Source organism: Ciconia boyciana, chromosome 2, assembly GCF_034638445.1.
Source record: "Ciconia boyciana chromosome 2, ASM3463844v1, whole genome shotgun sequence".
In the NCBI taxonomy this organism is placed as follows: Eukaryota; Metazoa; Chordata; class Aves; order Ciconiiformes; family Ciconiidae; genus Ciconia; species Ciconia boyciana.
This window is the reverse complement of record NC_132935.1, coordinates 114367037-114385979: the sequence shown is the minus strand read 5'-3', so window position 1 is coordinate 114385979 and position 18943 is coordinate 114367037. Positions and strand designations below refer to the sequence as shown.

The 18943-nt window shown below is 38.2% G+C and overlaps 1 protein-coding gene across 2 annotated transcripts in view; it reads left to right on the top strand.

Moving 5' to 3' along the window:
- NT5C3A (5'-nucleotidase, cytosolic IIIA) overlaps nucleotides 1-12315 on the top strand; it is a 29073-nt gene extending 16758 nt beyond the window's left edge. For both annotated transcript variants that reach the window (XM_072853652.1, XM_072853651.1), the window contains 8 exons: nucleotides 6942-7040; nucleotides 7490-7559; nucleotides 8250-8296; nucleotides 8709-8794; nucleotides 9054-9143; nucleotides 10452-10614; nucleotides 11084-11284; nucleotides 12042-12315. In XM_072853652.1, coding sequence (XP_072709753.1) covers nucleotides 6942-7040; nucleotides 7490-7559; nucleotides 8250-8296; nucleotides 8709-8794; nucleotides 9054-9143; nucleotides 10452-10614; nucleotides 11084-11284; nucleotides 12042-12143 — 858 coding nt within the window. In that variant the 3' untranslated portion in view covers nucleotides 12144-12315. The remainder of the gene's footprint in view (nucleotides 1-6941; nucleotides 7041-7489; nucleotides 7560-8249; nucleotides 8297-8708; nucleotides 8795-9053; nucleotides 9144-10451; nucleotides 10615-11083; nucleotides 11285-12041) is intronic.
- Nucleotides 12316-18943: the final 6628 nt, after the last annotated feature.

Sequence of the window (18943 nt, the reverse complement as noted above, 5' to 3'; positions counted from 1 at the left end):
AATCCAGCACATTAAGTGTAAAAAGATGTAAATAATTAACCAAAATAAAACAGAAAAAAATCTTTTTAGTACGCATCCTATTCCATTTCTTAAAATAGCTTAGGTAGTGAAGCCACTTCCAGTTATTTCATATAACCTGTGCTGGGTATCTAGTTTTGCAGCATGTTATCAAGCAACTGTGAAGATACTCAGTTGTTCTATTGTTTCATTTCCATAACAACATTTGCCTGTTTAATTTTAGATAAGTAGTCCTAAGGCTATTTCTTGGCAAAACTACCAGAAGAATAATTTGGCAATTACTAGTTACTTAGAATTTGTCACCATATTTGAGTTTACTTCATATGAATATAAAACACATTATGTTTTTTGGTTTTGGTAATTATAAATTAATAAGTATCTGTCGTGAGCTCGGGTTATGCCAGTGGACTGCATGATCACTACTGCAGTTCTCCTGACTAGCTGCACATAATGGAGTGACTGATGTGACTACACTCGCGTCCAGTAGCTTTTAATGTTGCTGTCTAAAAGATAATTCTCCTAACAGCTGGGGCTGCTAATAGAATCCTCTGTTGCACTCATGGACCAAAATTCAAATTGCCTGAATTAAAGCCAAAACTTGGTTTATACATATATGAGCATATGAGCACATGTAAGCTATATATGAGCATATATAGATGGAGGAAAAGATACGCACACACTCCCATTCTGTGGGGTTTTTTACAGCTCCCCCACGTCTTGCAACTCATACATTGCAAATAGGAGAAGTTACAGGAAGAAGCTTGCATGCTTTTCAAAAGTTTTTCGGTAAGCTTTGTTTTCTAGAGTAAGTAGATGAAAGTACTATTCTGTAATATCAAAAAGAAAAAGGGAGTGGAAAATAGGATGTAAATGTAAGTTAAAGAATGTGCCCCTTTTCTTTATAATTTCACCAAACTGTTGCTTTCCGCCACCAAGAATACTGAAACCAATTTTCTGTAGCTTGCCAGGGTATCAAATTTCACAGCTATCACTGGTGCCATGCCCTGCCTTTTTTGGTACATATCCATAAGTAAGTATATGTGATAGCTAGTCTCAGACCTTGGAATTGAGCATTTGCAGTTCCCAAAATAAATGTCATTTATTCTTGGTTTATACTGTTTTACCTGGAAGCTTATCACCATAGACTAGAAATAAAGTTTACAAATAATTGAATCCTATCCATTTTATCACTTTGATTTGCATTTTTCTTGTTCAGAAATATCACTAATAGTTCCCTCTCCTTGCCAGCCCACCCTGGGGTGTCCTCTGTATCAAAAGTTAATAGGTTTGGAACCTAGTCTAGTCTAAGGCAGGTTTACCAACGAAGTAGGTAAACCGTGTGATAACTGAAGTGTGATAATTGAAATTCACATACTGTCAATAGTATTACTGCTAGTTCTTATTCATTGTCTTATCACTTTTATGGCATTATGGTCATCTGAAATTTTGTGGAATATTTTTAATATGTTTGTAAGTGTGAGAACAGTCATTATTATTCAGAATTACTGACACCTGACAAAGTACTCTATCAGTCATTGAGAATTATAGAGAAGTTCCCTTAAAATTTTATGCACCCACAATGCAGGGTGTTTTCTTAGCAGTGATTTTTGGGAGGCATCCATACTAGATTAGTCTTTTTAAAATAAGAAAACTTTGTATTTGCCAAGTAGTGTATGCTTACAGGGTATCAGTATAAAAATACTTTGCTCCATTTTTTTCATGCCCTTGGTCAAAGTATTACTTAGCAGACTTATGATGATAACTTGTTACATTTTTAGTTATTACTAGTAATACTTCAGGCTGTATATCTGGATTTGGTTGTGAAATGAGCCATATCTCCATGTAGTTAAGATAGCAAGTCATTTATCAGCTCATCCTTCCCAACCTAAAATTACAGATAGTGAAAACAACAGAAGGTCCCACAGTTAGTTGTCCTTTATATTAAGTTTCTTTGTATTAGCTACTCTTCTATTGGACTTTTTTTTTTTCCTCTTTTTTTTTTAAATCATAGGGACTTACGTTGTTTTACTGAGTGCTTACTGAGTGCTCTACTTCCAGACTCAGTCAAGTTCAGTATAATCTTAACTCCAGAATATGACATTACACCTTGTGTACACAATCAGTTATTAATTCCTTAGGATACCTGATTGGAAATGCCTACTATGGCATCTGTGAATTCACTTAGATACCTGCCTTTCATTTTAGTGATTATCACCAACTCTTGTTTAATAATCGAACTGACGCAGCATGCACTTAGATATACACTGTCTCAAACACTAAGAAAACAATCTGTATAAGCAGCACCCAGATACAACATAAAAGCAGCTCTGTTTGCACTCTTGCTATCCAATTGTGTATAAGAAACTTTATTTCAAAACTAGAATTCAATATGTTCTTTACAGTAAATACTTTTCCTCTTTATTTAACCCAGCTACACAGATGCATGACTCATGTACTAAGTAGATTTATAATTTTCAGAACTATCCTTGTTGTAAATGACCCATTCTGTGGTTTGTAGGACTGGGGGATTTCCAAACCTGCGTGAATCCATTACTGTTCATTCATCAAGGTATGACTATAACATTGTTAGCTACAAAAGAATTTCCTACATCCTTATTCCAGTTACCTGCTATCACAAACAAGCAGATCTTTTTTTTTCCTTTTCATAAATCAAATTAAGCTCAATGTTTAAAACTATCTTTTTCAGTCTTGTTCTCCTTGCTTCTCTTTGAAGGCTCTTTAAAAATGTCAGAGTCTAGAAACTTAAATGTATTTGTGGCCAGTGTGTATGCGAACCACAAATTACCTTTGGGAGTTGTCATCTTTTTAACATGTGTTTTAAAAGAGATAACCAGTCGCTGAGCTATTTCAGTAACATACAGACATCCTTGGTAAGAAAGCAAAACTCCTCTTCTCACACTTTCATAAAATGACAGAATAAATAGGGGCACTTAAGTGATTCAATATAATATACTTTCAGATGTCACAATGAAATATGAATTTGTTTTCCTGTGCTTATATAGTTTTATTCCTTTATGTAGAAGCTCCTTGCTCGGAAAAGCTTTCTTGCCTTTGTTAGTTGCTGTGGAGTATTTTATTTGGTTGTTTCTCCATATGTATTCTTTGCAGTCAACTGGTGCATCAGAATTTGGGGTGTTTTTTGTATACTGAGTTGACTCCTAGACCCCTCTTAATTAATAGACAAATTTTATCAAATTGACTGAACTTTTCTTATTAGCATTTTTTCACTCTTTGTTCTTTCATCTGTCTTATCAGTTCTTTCCAACTTGAATCTGCTTGTCTCTTTTAACTCTGAAGAATGACAAATATGCAACAAAAACCCAACGGCTAAACTGGGCAGAAGTGTAAGGCATTGAAGGAGACAGTTTGCCAGAAAACTGCTTATTAGTCAGTTTCGTTTATTTCTGATATAATAATGATAAAGCCTAAATAAAATAATTGCTATTTAACATTCAGTTGCAAATATGAATATGAGGAACTAGTAATGGGGACAGTGGCTATTTTGACTAACCATATTTGTCTGAGGCTTTATCAGATGCCATATCCATAATGAAGACTTGGTTTTGCCTATGAAAGTGCCTGTGAGACTGAAATTGTCTGGGTTATGCGTGCTGCAGAACACTTTTTTTCCCCCCTAAATTAAAATACTCTTCAACTGACTTCAATTCTTGTGTAAAAATGAAAAATGTATTAGAAATAAATGAACCTTAAAAACTGATCTTGAGTAGGAGTATCAGTTTACAACATCAAAGCAGGAAGCTTTCATCATACTCAAAGTCTTAAGCAATGTCTTGTTTAACATCATCTACTGAAGTGTTTAATAAGGAGGTTTTTCCTCAGGTTGTTTCAAAAACTTACGAAAGGCCTCAGTCTGAAATACAACAGTAGTAAGCAATCCAACTTTCCTCATACAGTCTCTCCCTCCGACCTCACCATCTCCCCCGACATCTGTTCTGTTTAAATCAGTTATATTAGGAAGTCTGTGGCTTAGTATCTAAGTAAACCAAATAATGTTTAAACTACTTCTTACAAAGTGACACATTTAGATTTCACTTTGTTTAATTTTTGCATTCCACATCTAAAAATACATATATAATTTGCCTCCTAAAAGTCAAAGGAATTAGATTAGTCAATTTACAGTGAAAAAATTACAAAACAGAGTCAAATTGCTTTATCTTTCATTATAGAGAAAAATGCTGTATACCCACGAAACAAGTGGTAAGGTTACTTTTGTTTACCAGCACTGTATAACATACAAAAGAAATACCATAAAACACCTTTAGAGTTGCAGATTGTTAGTGTTTTATTTTTGTGAAGCTAGCTCAATTGACGTACTTCTGCTGATAATTGTGAATAAATATCTATAAATGCTTTGTAGATGTATTTCTCAAAAGATTAGGGAATTCTTTAACAGATATTTTTCAGGATTTTTTTTTTTTTTTAACACTCGTTAGCTTTCTCAATGATTCCCAATTTGGGATGTAGCCGATAGTTGGAAGCCAATCCTAATGTACCTTTTTGGAATTTGCTGTGCTAATAAGAGTAACAAGGCACTGAACCACATAAAGAACTATCTTGGTTTCGGAGGTACCATTTTTACAGCAAATGTCTTTGCCATAGGATGGCAAAGGAAAACCTTAACTCTTCCAAACTGAGTGAAATTAATCCAGCTTTTTCTTTATGAGACTTATAAAGCAAGGAAGTAGTAAATACCCTGTCATGACTTAAGAATTTTTGGCAAGATATTCTGGTATAGCTGAAACTTTTTGGATGGGTGGAAAACCTTAGAAAATTATCAGAGACTCACAATTAGGGTTTTAGAAGGATTTCTATTTTCTGTTTTCATTAGTGTCTTTGAGGATATGAGCCAGAAAGTAGCAGTAAGGATCCTGGGGACTAGAATTATTTGTTATATTGAAAAACAGTACTGATGTGGAAGAAAAGGTACAATCCAGCAAGACTAAATGTAAAAGTTAGCACTTTGTGCAACTACCTGTTTCTCCCTAGGAGTAATTTTGAAGAATACTTCGTCATTACCAACTTAACTTGAATCATTATCACCATATTGCTGCTAACAAAGTGTGTTCAAATGTATATGCAAAGATATTATCTGAAGACATGGGCCAAAGTAGCCCTTCAGCTGAGGCCTGAAAAGGGCAGAGCAGAAAGGTTATACCCACAGTTACGGATGCTGTGTTTCAAGAATGATATGGTTCAAATGGATGGGCCAGGACAACATCAAGGATTGTCAGAGGTTTAGAAAATTGTGCTCTGCAAAAGAAGAATTAAAGAAATTGGGGCTCTTTAGTTGAGGAAGAAGGGAAAAATATCCATGACCACCTGTGAAAAAGAATAATTTCCTCCAAGTTGAATGACCTAAAATTACAGTAAGGAAGGTTAAATAGAGATTAAGCAAACTTTTCTGAACATAAAGATAGTTGAGCACTGAAATACATGGTTGAGGAAAGTGAGGAATATGTGAGTGAAGGTTTTGAAGAATGGATTAGACAAGTATCTGCTGAGAATGATGTCACTGTAATAGTTTGCTCCTACCTGAGAGCAGAGTGGACTAGAGCCAATATTTAAAGGTACCTGCAGCTCCTTCTTTTCCCTGACACACAAGTGTCTTTTCCGTTACAAAAGTGTGTGTTTGCAAGACTTTAAAATGTCATATTTTTCTTAAATGATAACCTAATTGCAATTTGTCTTCAAGTTGGTTGTTACTAAGAAACAAAAGACTTAGTAGCATCAAGAGCAGGAAGAAAGACTGTTGTGTGACTTACTAACAATTGGTGATATGAGAACTCTGGTTCCAGAAATGCATCTGGAAATAGAAGCTGCTTTTTGCTGCCGCTCTCCCCCCCCCCCCCCCCCCCCTTTTTTTTTAATTAGCTCGTTGCTGCGAAGATTACATGCTAGGTATAAGAAAAGGAAAGTTGAATGATCAGAATGTGAAAAATGTAATTCCTAGCAATTCATCATCTCTGACATTCTATACACAGAAAATAAAATTTACTACTCATAAATGCCCATGTAGACAGATTGCAAATGTCTGATGCCTTTGCTTTAGAAAGAGTCCATACATGATTATAAAGGAAGGAAATACATACTAAATTTTGAAATTTCTGTCAATAAGTAGTTCTTTTACCATTTCTGCAAGGTTGAAGAGAAACTTTTAGAGTAAGCAAAGGCTTGGGGGGGAGGGTGTTGTTTGGGAAGGGGTGGGGGGTTTGTGTGTTTTTTTTTTCTTTTTTACCAAATTCAGCATTTATCAAAATATTCAAGAAATATTCTTCATTCAGAAGGAATATGTGGTGTGATAGCATGTGTTATTTCAAAAGTGTGCAGTAAAATAGGTAATGGAAAATAATTGGTGGACTGGCTAGGGAGCAGGAATTGCCTTGTGCTGGAGTACTTGGTTGACACATGCAACATTCTCAACAAAACAACAGGTGTCTAAAATCAGCCTATCTTCTTTATCTGTGTTGAAACTTCAAGGGCATATTAATTGCACAAAGAGCTAGTTTTAAGGTTCACCATCTCCCAGTGACATACTTGAACCACAAGGTGATCCCATGCGTCCTGTTTCTATATATCTCCCTTATTTCCTACAAATACAATTATCTTTTCTGTGAGTGTCAGCTTATTGAATAATTTGGTATTAGGAAAGGAAATTAAAACAGATGTTGAAAGCAAACAGAACTGTATGCAGTCATCAGTTAATACATCCAGAGTATTTTCTGTTTCTTCTTACTCTTAACTTGCCTTCCTGTCCTGAGCATGTCTTGATGTCACGTGAAACTGTTTTTAGATGCAGAGCTTCCAGTCTGATGGATAGCAGTTATTACCTGGTAAGTTTTCCTCTGTAAGTATATTTCTGTCTTTGTTCTTACTCTTCATAGATGCCAGAATTTCAGAAGAAGACTGTCCATATTAAAGACCCAGGGAGAGTAGAGGAGATTATTTGTGGCCTCATCAAAGGTGGAGCTGCCAAACTTCAGGTAAAGATAGCAGAAGATGGAACTAGTTCAGAATGAAGACAATCATGCAATTGTTGCTCTATGCCAAAAAATTTTAAGAATATATGTATAACAGAAGTCAACCTTCAAGAAATCTCCAAAACTTAAACATCTGTTAACTCTTTTAATAGCCCTTGTTGATTCAACTGTAATTCAGCCAGACACTAGTTAAGTAAATGATATAAACATATAAGCTTAGTAATTTCAGGAAATATTCTGACCAAAGGAATTAGAAAAACAGTTTTGTTAGGAAAAAGTTATTCTTATGGGATATTCTGGCTTACATTACAATGGTTCAATAAAATAGGGAGATTTCTGTGACATATATGCTACTCAGCTGCAACTATTGTTGATCATACAGAATTTCTAGCCATTCTTTATTTTGTCCCTCCGTGTTGTAAGACAGTTTTACTTTTTCTTTCCTTAAATAGATTATTACAGATTTTGATATGACATTAAGTAGATTTTCCTACAATGGAAAAAGATGTCCAACTTGTCATAGTGAGTACTTTTTTTTTTTTAAATACAGATTGGTTTGTTCACTCCTTTTAGTTTTTCCTAGATTTTAATTTTCTATCCAATTTATTCCCTAATACGTGAGATTTTATATTGACTTGTTACCTAACCTGTACATCCTAATGAAGAAGTATTCTAGTGACTGTCTATATGTATGTATATTTTAATCACAATCTGTATGAATTAAAATCAGATAAGTTATCATTCACAATTAAAACATTAAGTTCTGAACTATAAGATGTTAGTGGCTAGATATGGTAGGGTTGACTTTTATTTAAGAGCCCATAATAGTCCTGACACCTGCAAGAACCAGATAGTAAACTCAGAATTCTTAACATTTTTATCCTGTAGCCTTTTAGAACAAACAAAGAGAATCCATTTACTAATGAAGTGGGAATCCTAAAACACATAGGATGCCTCATGATGATTTCATAAACAGTTAAATCTCAAGAAGCAGATAAGACAGCTTGTAAGTGACCTTTTAATTCAGAGATGAGGGGGAGGACAGTAATACATCTTCAGGCTTATGAAGAAAAATGTGCCTTTTACTGGTTGCTGGTAAGAAAAGTTCTGAGGAAACATAGTGGTATTGTCATCTATTTCATTTACAGTGTTGTAGAGCAAAGTAAAAGAAATATACCCTCTTGTTTAACGCTTTTTTTTCACTCCGCCCAGACATCATTGATAACTCTAAGCTCATCACAGAGGAATGTCGGAAAAAGGTAAACAGAAAACCTACTGTTGTTTTGTTGTACCTGCTGTTGGTTTGTTGTACAGACAACTGTTATTATTCCCTGGCTGTACTGTGTGTTGAATTACACAGCATGACAAGACAAGGGATACTTTCAAATCCTTAAAGCTCTCTGAGCTTTCTCACTGACTGCAAGACATCTCATCACTAATAGAAGTGAACAGAAATATTTGTATTCTTGATATTAGTACATAGTTCAGTTTAACAGCATCCACTTTTTCTTCTTAGATATATTTACAAGCTAACTCTTTGTTCAAAGAGCATTTCAGATTCCATTTAATCTAAATAATGTAATCAGAATCAAGAAAGTTGTTTTGATTGGTTAGATCAAATACCAAGTGTTATTTTATAAACATAAACATCTGGGGTTTTTTTCCCTTCAGTTATTGCAGCTGAAAGAAACCTATTATGCTATTGAAATTGATCCATCGCTCACTATTGAAGAAAAATATCCATATATGGTAGAATGGTAAGAGACACCTCCCATCTTCAAATTGTACTAAGATTAGATTTAATAAGTTTTTAAAAGCAAATTAATGGCAGTAATTAGCTTTTAGCTAATACATTAACTGAATTAATCCCTCCGAGTGTTGTGCAACAACTGTTTTTGCTTTGCTGTTAACTTGAATGATCAAGAATTAAACATACAGGATGCTTTTCGTCATGAGATTTAATGAAAGGTGAATCTTAATAAGTCAATTCTGACCCATTTTTTGTTTATATTCTAGGTACAATAAATCTCATGCACTGCTCATTGAACAAGGCTTACAAAAGGATAAGCTTGCAGAAACTGTGAGGGAATCTGATGTTATGCTGAAGTAAGTTCCTTTTTATTTGAACAATACTGTTTTGGAGCATTTTCCGTAGATTCTCACTGTGTGTTTTCAGAGGAAAAACAAATAAACAAACAAACAAAAACATTCCTGAGAATGTGACACCGTAATCTTGGAACATAGTGAGCTCTTCATGCCCCCACTTTATTCATATTTTGTAGCTAAATGCTTACAATGATCACACTGTATACACTAGAGATCTTAAAAAAAAATTTAAAGTTTGAGTTCCATCTCTACAAACTTCATTTCTGTAGACTTTCATCCTCTTTGCATTGCATTGGTGGCTCTTTTTTTGTAAAGGGAATGTAGAGTTCAACTTTGTTCCTTTGAAAAACATTCCCTAGAATAGGTTTATCTGAGATAAAAATGCAGTGACTTGAGGAATATATTTCGTATGTTGTATTAAATATTGTTCTTCCTTTATGGCTAAAGGCAGGTTTAAAAGCCTGCAAAATCCTTGCTTGAAATGTGCTGTGGCTCCCATCTCTTTTAAAGTTCTCCAAAATTGTCTGTAAATTTTGGATGATTGAAACAAGATGTTAAGACTTAATTTGTGGAAGTGTTTGTTTATCATACTGACTAAATTCTTGTCTTTTGCAAAACAGACAAGCGCACTGTCTCTGTCTGTTTGAAAGCCTAAGTCCATGTGGATTGATTCTTCATTCACAGGCTAAAATTCCCTCAAAAATTTTCATCATAATAATTTTTTTAAAAAATGTAAAATTCTACCAATCAGTGTCTGTGTGGATAAGCTGTATGGAGATAATATTGTCTTGTTCCTGGAATACTATAAATAGTTTTGATTGGGTACTGAAAACTAAAAAGCTTTCAGGAAAGAGTGATAATAAATGTTTTCAGGATTTCAAAACAAAATTTGTTTTATGGTAATAACCCTATAGAAAGTCAAATATTTAAGCTTGAAATGTTTAAGATTGAAAGGAAATGTACAGGCTGATAGTAGCTAGAGAGAGTTCTACTAATTGCTTGCTTTTTCTGCAGTGTTTGGGGAGGGGGAACTGTTTTTAAGTCTTTAAAAGATGATTAGATGGGGGGGGAATTACAGAGATCAAAACCAAATAGCTTGATGCAAGAGTTTCTTGCTAAAACTATGTGCCTTGTGTTAGGTTGATGGTTCTTGCTAACCTGAAAAGGTGAGGCAAAGGAAATAAAGTGAAATGCTCAGGGAAAATTAATTTTCTTTTCCAAAGATGATGTGAATGTGTTCTGAAAACTCTGACTTTTCTTGGCTTTCTCTATTTGAGATTTGATTTGTATTTACATCCTGTGTTACAGAGAAGGATATGAGAACTTCTTTGATAAGCTCAGTGAACATAATATTCCTGTGTTCATATTTTCTGCTGGGATTGGGGACATTCTTGAGGAAGTTATCCACCAGGCTGGAGTCTACCATTCTAATGTCAAAGTGGTTTCCAATTTCATGGATTTTGATGAAAATGTACGTATGAAATAACACATTCTTATCAAACATGACTGTTTGTGGTATTTAGTAGCTATTTATATATGCTACAAGATGAACATTTTAATGCAACAGATGTAGCCTTCTACCCTGCCATATAGAAAATGAGAATTGCATACTCAGCACTGTCCCAGGCAAAAAACAAGCAGAGGATAACAGTTCAAACACTGTTAGCATGATGTGACTAAGATAGCATTCACTTCCTTTAATGACAACCTCACACTCAGCCCAGTACAGCGCTACTCCTCCTCCAAGCAGGGAGAATCACTGTCTGTCTAGTCTTAACAATGCTATTACAGTCATTACGTTATTTAACAGTAATTTATCTTGTCCATCATTAGAGATTACATAGTTCAATGTTAGTTCAAGAGTAATATCACCTATTTCATTCTAGATTCTATCTTGCCTGTATATACTATAAATAACTTCAGTGGGGTTTTTTTAATAGGGAATATTAAAAGGATTTAAAGGAGAATTGATTCATGTTTACAACAAACATGATGGTGCCTTGAAGAATACAGAGTACTTCAAGCAACTAAAAGACAACAGTAATATCATACTGCTGGGTGATTCCCAAGGAGACTTGAGTATGGCAGATGGAGTAGCAAATGTTGAACACATTCTTAAGATTGGCTATCTCAATGATAAAGTAAGTAGCCTTATAACCTTTTGAACTGAGTGAAATACTGTAAGTTAGAAACAGGTCCATTATAATAAGCTTCAAATATCAAACCAAGTGTTTGGCCTGTATGTGTTTTGAGATTTCAAACATTTTTTATGGATTTCTTGCCTCGAGTTTTTTTTCTAATCCATAAGCTACAAAAACACCAATGTAAATTGCTTCAGGTTTTGTACTGAACTACTTCCAAAAAGGTATTTTGTTGAGAAGTAAAATTCAGAGGCTAGAGAAATTAATTCTCTTAAATTCCTATGGTTCCTCCCCCTCCTTTCAATACTGGATTGATAATTGAGCAAAATTATAATCTTCCAAATAACAAGTTTAAGCACTGTCTCCTTTTTTCTTTTTCTTTTTTTTTTGAGGGGACACAGAACTGGTTGTTTGCTAAGTTATAACGTGCATCCATTCGCATTCAGGAGAGAGAAAACTTCAGGTTTCTGTTTCTCTCTGCCTTTCAGGAAGCTGAGGAAGTGGTTTTTCTTTCAGTATCTTTATGTGAGAGATCCTGGAATAAACGTGAGGTATTATATCCTGGAATGCGCACACAGTTATGTCAGGCTACTCCTACTCTGTCATCCTGTGGAATTCACTCAGGAGCAATACATATTTGCATCGCCCATTCCCTGAATTTGGTGGAAAGACTGGGCAATATTTTAATGACAAAAAGTCTTTCAATAATTAATTCTAAAACTAAGTGTGTCTTTCTCTTCAACCCTTCTGCAATTAGGTAGATGAGCTTTTGGAAAAATATATGGACTCTTACGATATTGTCTTGGTGAAAGATGAATCCCTTGAAGTTGCCAACTCCATCCTACAGAAAATCCTGTAAATTGCAGTCTCAAGTCACTCCATTCCTTCCAGGAGGCAACTGGACAGAAGAGCACACGTGTACTATCTTAGATGCATTTATTACTCATTTACAGAACTGTTTAATTTAATTTAAGACTTTTATTTTCATTTTGGTATTTGGAAATATATATGGTATCCATTGTCAACTAGAAGCTCCTTTTACTGCCTCTGTGCTGTTCTTTATTGTCTCACACTCCTATTATAACTAGATTTCAATTGGATTTATAGATGTGATAAACTGCTGCTGATGGGATACTATGGTTCACTGTCTTTTAATCAGGCATTTCAGAGGAGCATTTTAGGAAATGTGGCTATTTTGTAAAATTGAAGATGTAAACGTTCTGTGAATAAGCAGTGTGCATGTTCGTGTTGCCTTTTCTTCTTTCAAATAAGATATTTCAGTCTCAGCTGTACTTTGAAGGATCTTGCTCATATGCTACAGACTTTCACAGGAGTTTTTCATACATATATTTTTCTTCAGTAAAAACGCTTTATTCACCCAATTCAGGCAAAGCGTTTCTTCTTAATAGATTTTTGTATCATTACAAAATATTCCATATCCTTACTGTTTCTTTATCCTCTGTGGAATGGGAAGAAAGTTTTAAGTTAGTATATCTGAGGTCAAATTTCTCATCTTTGTAACAACAGATAGTTTCACAAGCTAATACTACACAGCCATAACTTCAGCCCCTTTTCAGATCTTATTTTCTGTACTACTCCACTTCTAGCCTGCTGTTTCACATCAAAGCTAGCGTGGCTCGTCTAAAATAATTTCTCTTGGAATTCTCAGTGAGCTGCTCCAGGTACAGAAAATCAAAACAAAGCTAGATCTTAATCTTGGCTTTTAAAAGCAGACTTGGCCATCTTGCAAAATCAAGTTTTCTTGCTACCAGCCCCATGCCTCAGAAGCACTTAAGGAACACCTCTCCAGACTGGCTTTAGGTCACATTCCCACTCTCTGCAAATTGTAAGCACAAGTATCAGTACAGCATCTAGCTCTTCTAGCTTTGTTACGCAAGTCATCTCTGTTTAAACACCTACTGAATCTTCATAGAATCATAGAATAGTTTGGGTTGGAAGGGACCTTTAAAGGTCATCTAGTCCAACCCCCCCCTGCAATGAGCAGGGACATCTTCAACTAGATCAGGTTGCTCAGAGCCCCGTCCAGCCTGACCTTGAATGCTTCCAGGGATGGGGCATCTACCACCTCTCTGGGCAACCTGTTCCAGTGTTTCACCACCCTCATCATAAAAAATGTCTTCAGAAAGTATTTCCCCTGTCCTGAACACATTACAGTACCTCTCAGTATCATGTACAGAATGATACAGCTTAATATAGCCACAGCTTTGGAAGCTTACTCTGATATGTTGCAGGAGAAGTTAAAGATGGTGTTGTGACCCTGGTCCTAAGAGGTCTCAGCTGTACTAGCTCTAATCATTAATAGAATAGAGGCAATCATACAACTTCCCTAATGTGCAATATAGTCGTTGTTCCCCTTTGCTTTCTTTTATACACAGCAGGAACTGTGCCATCTCTCATTCCCTGAGGAATTGTAAAGAAAACATGGGAGAGCCTAGATCTGCATTTTCTCCCACTAACAAGTAATACACATCTCAAGAAATGGCCTCTTTCCATGCAACCTGTGGTCCATTATCTAAATTCTGACTCAGTAGCACCAGCCACATTTTTTCCAAATCAGCAGACTTACATCTGTTACCGCACCTGCTGGAACTTTGCCAAGAAGGCAAGATGGAGGGTAGTTTCCTTATCCCACCTCTGCAGTAAACCAAAATTAAATCATCCCTTTATTTTGAATGCATGGCAGAGGCTTGATACACAATCTGAGGTAGTGTGAGCATCCTTTCATAATCACGTTGCATATGCTGTGCCGGCAGGGAACTGCTTAGCACAGGGACCTTTCAGAAATTCCAGCCTGCATCTTAACTGGCAAAGACTGTTTGAGGGATGATGTCCTCCTTGTATAAAATCTACAGTCATGTAATTCCATACTCCTGGCACAGGGGCAGCTAGATCCCCCGAAGCAGGAGCCTTAGAAGCTGTCCATTTGAGCAGAAAACCACTTAAACCGTAAGATGACCAAGGAGAGGGTAGCATCTTGGCTGCCTTCCATTTGAGACCCCTGACTCAGGTGGCAGCAGACTGGAAGAGCTGAAAGTGCCCTGGTGGTGCCAGTGACAGGAGGAGACGGGAGCAGCAGCTGCCTCAGCCCGAGCCTGCCAAGAGCCTGTCAGCCAAAGCTAGAAGACAGGGAGAGCTTGAAAGCCGTAGTGACAGCTGCTGAGTCAGTGGCATCAAGAGAGCTGTTATTCACCCTCTCTTTCATACACACATACACAAAAGCAAGTGCCCAGCAGCAGCGGGTGCTGCAGTTGATGTGTGACTGACAGGAGCAAAGACTGGCCAAGTGCGAGACACTGCACAGAGCGAGCTGAAGGTGAGAAGGGCCTGTGGCAGTGGGGCTGAGCAGGGATGATGCTGCAGCTCTAGAAGCTGCAGGGTGAGCAGCTGTGTGGGGTGGAAGGAGTCACAGGCAAGGGCAGCAGGTTGGGGTGTAACATATCCCCTTGGAGCTGCCAGGGACAGAGCAGCTTTGTACAAGTCATCACAGAAGAGCAGGAGGAAGTGTATTAGAAAATGCCAACCATAGTGGGACAGGACAGGCTCACAGATTCCCCAAAAACCCAGCCAGCAGGGGCGGGAAGGATGTTCCCCAACGCACAAAGTATACGCTTTCTCCCTTTCCTCTCCTGCTTGGATGTGCCATTGAGGCAACCTTCACACCCAGTCCCTGTGGCCTCTCTCCCTGCCCTTCCCATTTGCCTGGGCCAGGGAGGAGGGCAGGATGGTCGTATTGCAAAACTGTAAGAGAGAGAGCAGCCTTCTGCGCAGCCTTCCTCTGCCGACACTACCGTTTCAGCGCCGCCAGCAAGATAAGCAGGGTGATGTTATGTATAACTTCCCGCAGGACATCAGTGTGAGCTGCCTGCTCAGCAGCGTGGGCTGCACCACCCTGGGCATGGCAAGAATCTTAGGGAATGGAGTAGCGTTTCCAGGGGAGGTCAGCAGATACAATTTCTTTAACAGCCTACATTTTGGGGTTTAGGCGCCTGCAGAATTTACATTAGCTGAGCTAACATCAAGGTTTTAGGGGGGTGTAGGGTTGGTGGTTCTTGGGTTTGGTGTTTTTTGTCTTTTTAAAACAAGCAATCATGCTGGCTCTTTTGTCATAGCTGCCAAATAAGTCCAAAAGGCAAAGGCCTTCTGAAAAATACCAAGGTGTTTGGATGCACTGCTTACTCAACCAGTCTCCAGTTGCAAGGGGCTAATTACCAGGCATTACTCCCAAAGTTTACACTGGGACAAAATTTTCCGCTTACAGGCGGGTTACCTTTGGAATACAGATAACAGTTAAAATTTAGAGTACGTGAAAAGTGGCTGGTAGCCACAGCTCCACAGCACAAGCTATGTCAGCAACACACTCTCTGGCACAAGATCATTCTGGCTACGAGCATAACGGATTTCCCTGGCCATCCCAGCATCAGTGAAAAGGAGGGGACAATTCTGGTCTCTCTGTGTAGTGTTTCTGAGAGGCAGGACTGCCACATGTTCTCATCCAACTTGCCTCAGGATTTCACATAAACTCATTGATCCTCCCTTCAGAATTTTTCCTCAGCCTCACCCAACCCTACAGGAAGCAAGCCATCACTCCTTCAGCGTGATGAGGATCTCATCATTCAACCCACCCACAACTGAAAAGAAAAAAACCAAAAAAAAAAAAAAACCCAACCAAAACCATATAGAATAGCACATGCAGGGCAATATGGAAACAGACTAGGCAGCATCTTTAAAAGCAGTTACCAAAACAGATCTCCAACTACATCTTAATCTGAATTACTTAAATTAGTATTCAGCTTGCCTAGAGCCCAGGCATATCAGAAGCGATCACTTGATGGTTTCCCAACTACATGGATGCTTAAAACTCTTTGCTGTGGTGGAGGATTTCAGATCAAACAACCATCTCTCAAGCATGATGTAAGGAAGATTTTCCAATCTCACCTCCAAGCAGATGGACAGTGAATGGTCAGTCACCAAATGTTCAGACAACAATGACAATCACTTAAAGAAAATTATTCTTACCCTTCCACAAGGACACAGGTAAGTTAAGATCTCCAGCACACTTTTCTCCTTCTGTCATTAAGTCTTGTCAGTCTCAGATTCTGCATTAAGGGTCTGTCAGAGCAGTGAACCTTTTCTAGGATGTAAGAGCAACTAAGCCACGCTGCAATCATCTGCTAGAACCCATTTCCTGTACAAAGGGTATCTGCATGCCAAATAATTTACGTCTTGAAATGCCTTATGTATAGCTTTCTAGAGAAAACATTTACTTACATGATCAACCTGAACCAGGAGGTCTGATTTAAAAAACCTGCATAGTACTGTACAGATTATCAATATCCTTTCATCATCTCACATCCCACTGCCAACTGTAACTCTTGCTTATATGGTAGTTAAGGGAAAACACAAGATGCATTTGTAGATATCCTCCACTTTTTCAAAATCCCATCTTTTTGTCGCTAGTCTGTTGGCTAGAAATAAGAATTGATACTATCAGTTGCCTCTCCAAAACCATGAACAAAATTAACTGCAAACAAAATTAACATTGCAGCTACAGGTTAAATCATCCTTCTCCAGCAAGTCTAATTCTTGTTAACTGCTATCCAGATTCTGCATTCAGTTTTAGGAAAGAGACACTATTCACAGTATGTCTTTCTAAATCAAAGTTCTAACCAGAAACATTTTGCAACCCTAAAAGTATTTTTGATTAATTAAATCAAATTAATTAAAAAAATCATTTATGATTCAGTTTGGAAAGAAAGGTATCATACATTTCCCAGACCATTTTCCCATAGCCAAAAGAGTGTATCTCCAAGTTTACAGCAAGGAATAAGCAGTAAAGTTAAGTGAATTTGTTACCTATTTTTTTTCCTCTACTCACAATATCTGTTCCATCTCTAGCACATGTCCAGGGTCAAGTATTTGGAACCTTTATTTAGCTAAAAATGTTTCCTCCTTCTGAGGGGGTGTTGCAGCCAGCTCAAATGTCCTATTACTGTCAAACACACACTAATAGTCCTGAACTGAGACAAAAACTTGCACCAAATACTAGCTAAATATTAAAGGAAAATCTGAAAATTTTTTTGCACAGAAAAAAATAACATTGGAGTTCAACAACTGCAAACTCTGATTTAAGTATAATTTCTGAATATACTTGGAGCAAGCAGAGTTATACAGCATAAAGTATTGCTGTCAAATTAGGACAGAAAAATCACACAGAAAAAAATATTTATAAATACCTGGACTTTTCTGGGTACACACCCGTGTTCCTTTTCTCTTCCACTGAGCCTCTGATAATCCAGTAGGTAATTGCCAACCTTGACTGCAGCAGCTTCCTTTCATCAACCAGCTGCCTAAGAGGAGTCAGCTGTCCAGCTCTGAGAATAGCACCTGGCTGTTTCATCATTATCAAAATAGATACTTTCTGCATAAAAAAATTATTTTACACTTTGAAGTAGAAAATATTTCCCTTATGTCTATATCCACCTGTATTGGGTTTGCGTGGCAAGGTTTTGGTGGCAGGGGGGCTACAGGGGTGGCTTCTGTGAGAAGCTGCTAGAAGCTTCCCTCATGTCTGATAGAGCCAATGCCAGCCGGCTCCAAGACAGACCCACTGCTGGCCAAGGCTGAGCCCATCAGCAACGGCAGTAGTGCCTCTGGGATAAAATAGTTAGGAAGGTGGAAAAGTTACTGCGCAGCAGCAATTGCAGCTGTGAGAGAGGAGTGAGAATGTGAGAGAGAAACAGCTCTGCAGACGCCAAGGTCAGTGAAGAAGGAGGGGGAGGAGGTGCTCCAGGTGCTGGAGCAGAGATTCCCCTGCAGCCCCTGGTGAAGACCATGGTGAGGCAGGCTGTCCCCTGCAGCCCATGGAGGTTAATGGTGGAGCAGATATCCACCTGCAGCCCGTGGAGGACCCCATGTCAGGGCAGGTGGATGCCTGAAGGAGGCTGTGACCCTGTGGGAAGCCCATGCTGGAGCAGGCTCCTGGCAGGACCTGTGGACCCATGGAGAGAGAGGAGGCCACGCTGGAACAGGTTTTCTGGCAGGACTTGTCAGCCTGTGGGGGACCCACGCTGGAGCAGTCTGTTCCTGAAGGACTGCACCCCATGGAAGGGACCCACGCTGGAGCAGTTCATGCATAATGACAACCCATGGGAAGGACCCACATTACAGAAGTTTGTGGAGGCCTGTCTCCTGAGGGAGGGACCCCATGCTGGAGCAGGGGAAGAGTGTGAGGAGTCCTCCCCCTGAGGAGGAAGGAACGGCAGAGACAACATGTGATGAACTGACCGCAACCCCCATTCCCCATCCCCCTGTGCCACTGGGTGGGAGGAGGTAGAGAAAATTGGGAGTAAAGTTAAGCCCAGGAAGAAGGGAGGGGTGGGGAGAAGGTGTTTTTAAGTTTTTGTTTTATTTCTCATTACCCTACTCTGACTTAATTGGTAATAAATTAAACTCATTTCCCCAAGTTGAGTCTGTTTTGCCCGTGACGGTAATTGGTGAATGATCTCCCTGTCCTTATCTTGACCCACAAGCCTTTCGTTATATTTTCTCTCCCCTGTCCAGCTGAGGAGGGGAGTGATAGAGTGGCTTTGGTGGGCACCCAGCATCCAGCCAGGGTCAACCCACCACACCACCACAGGC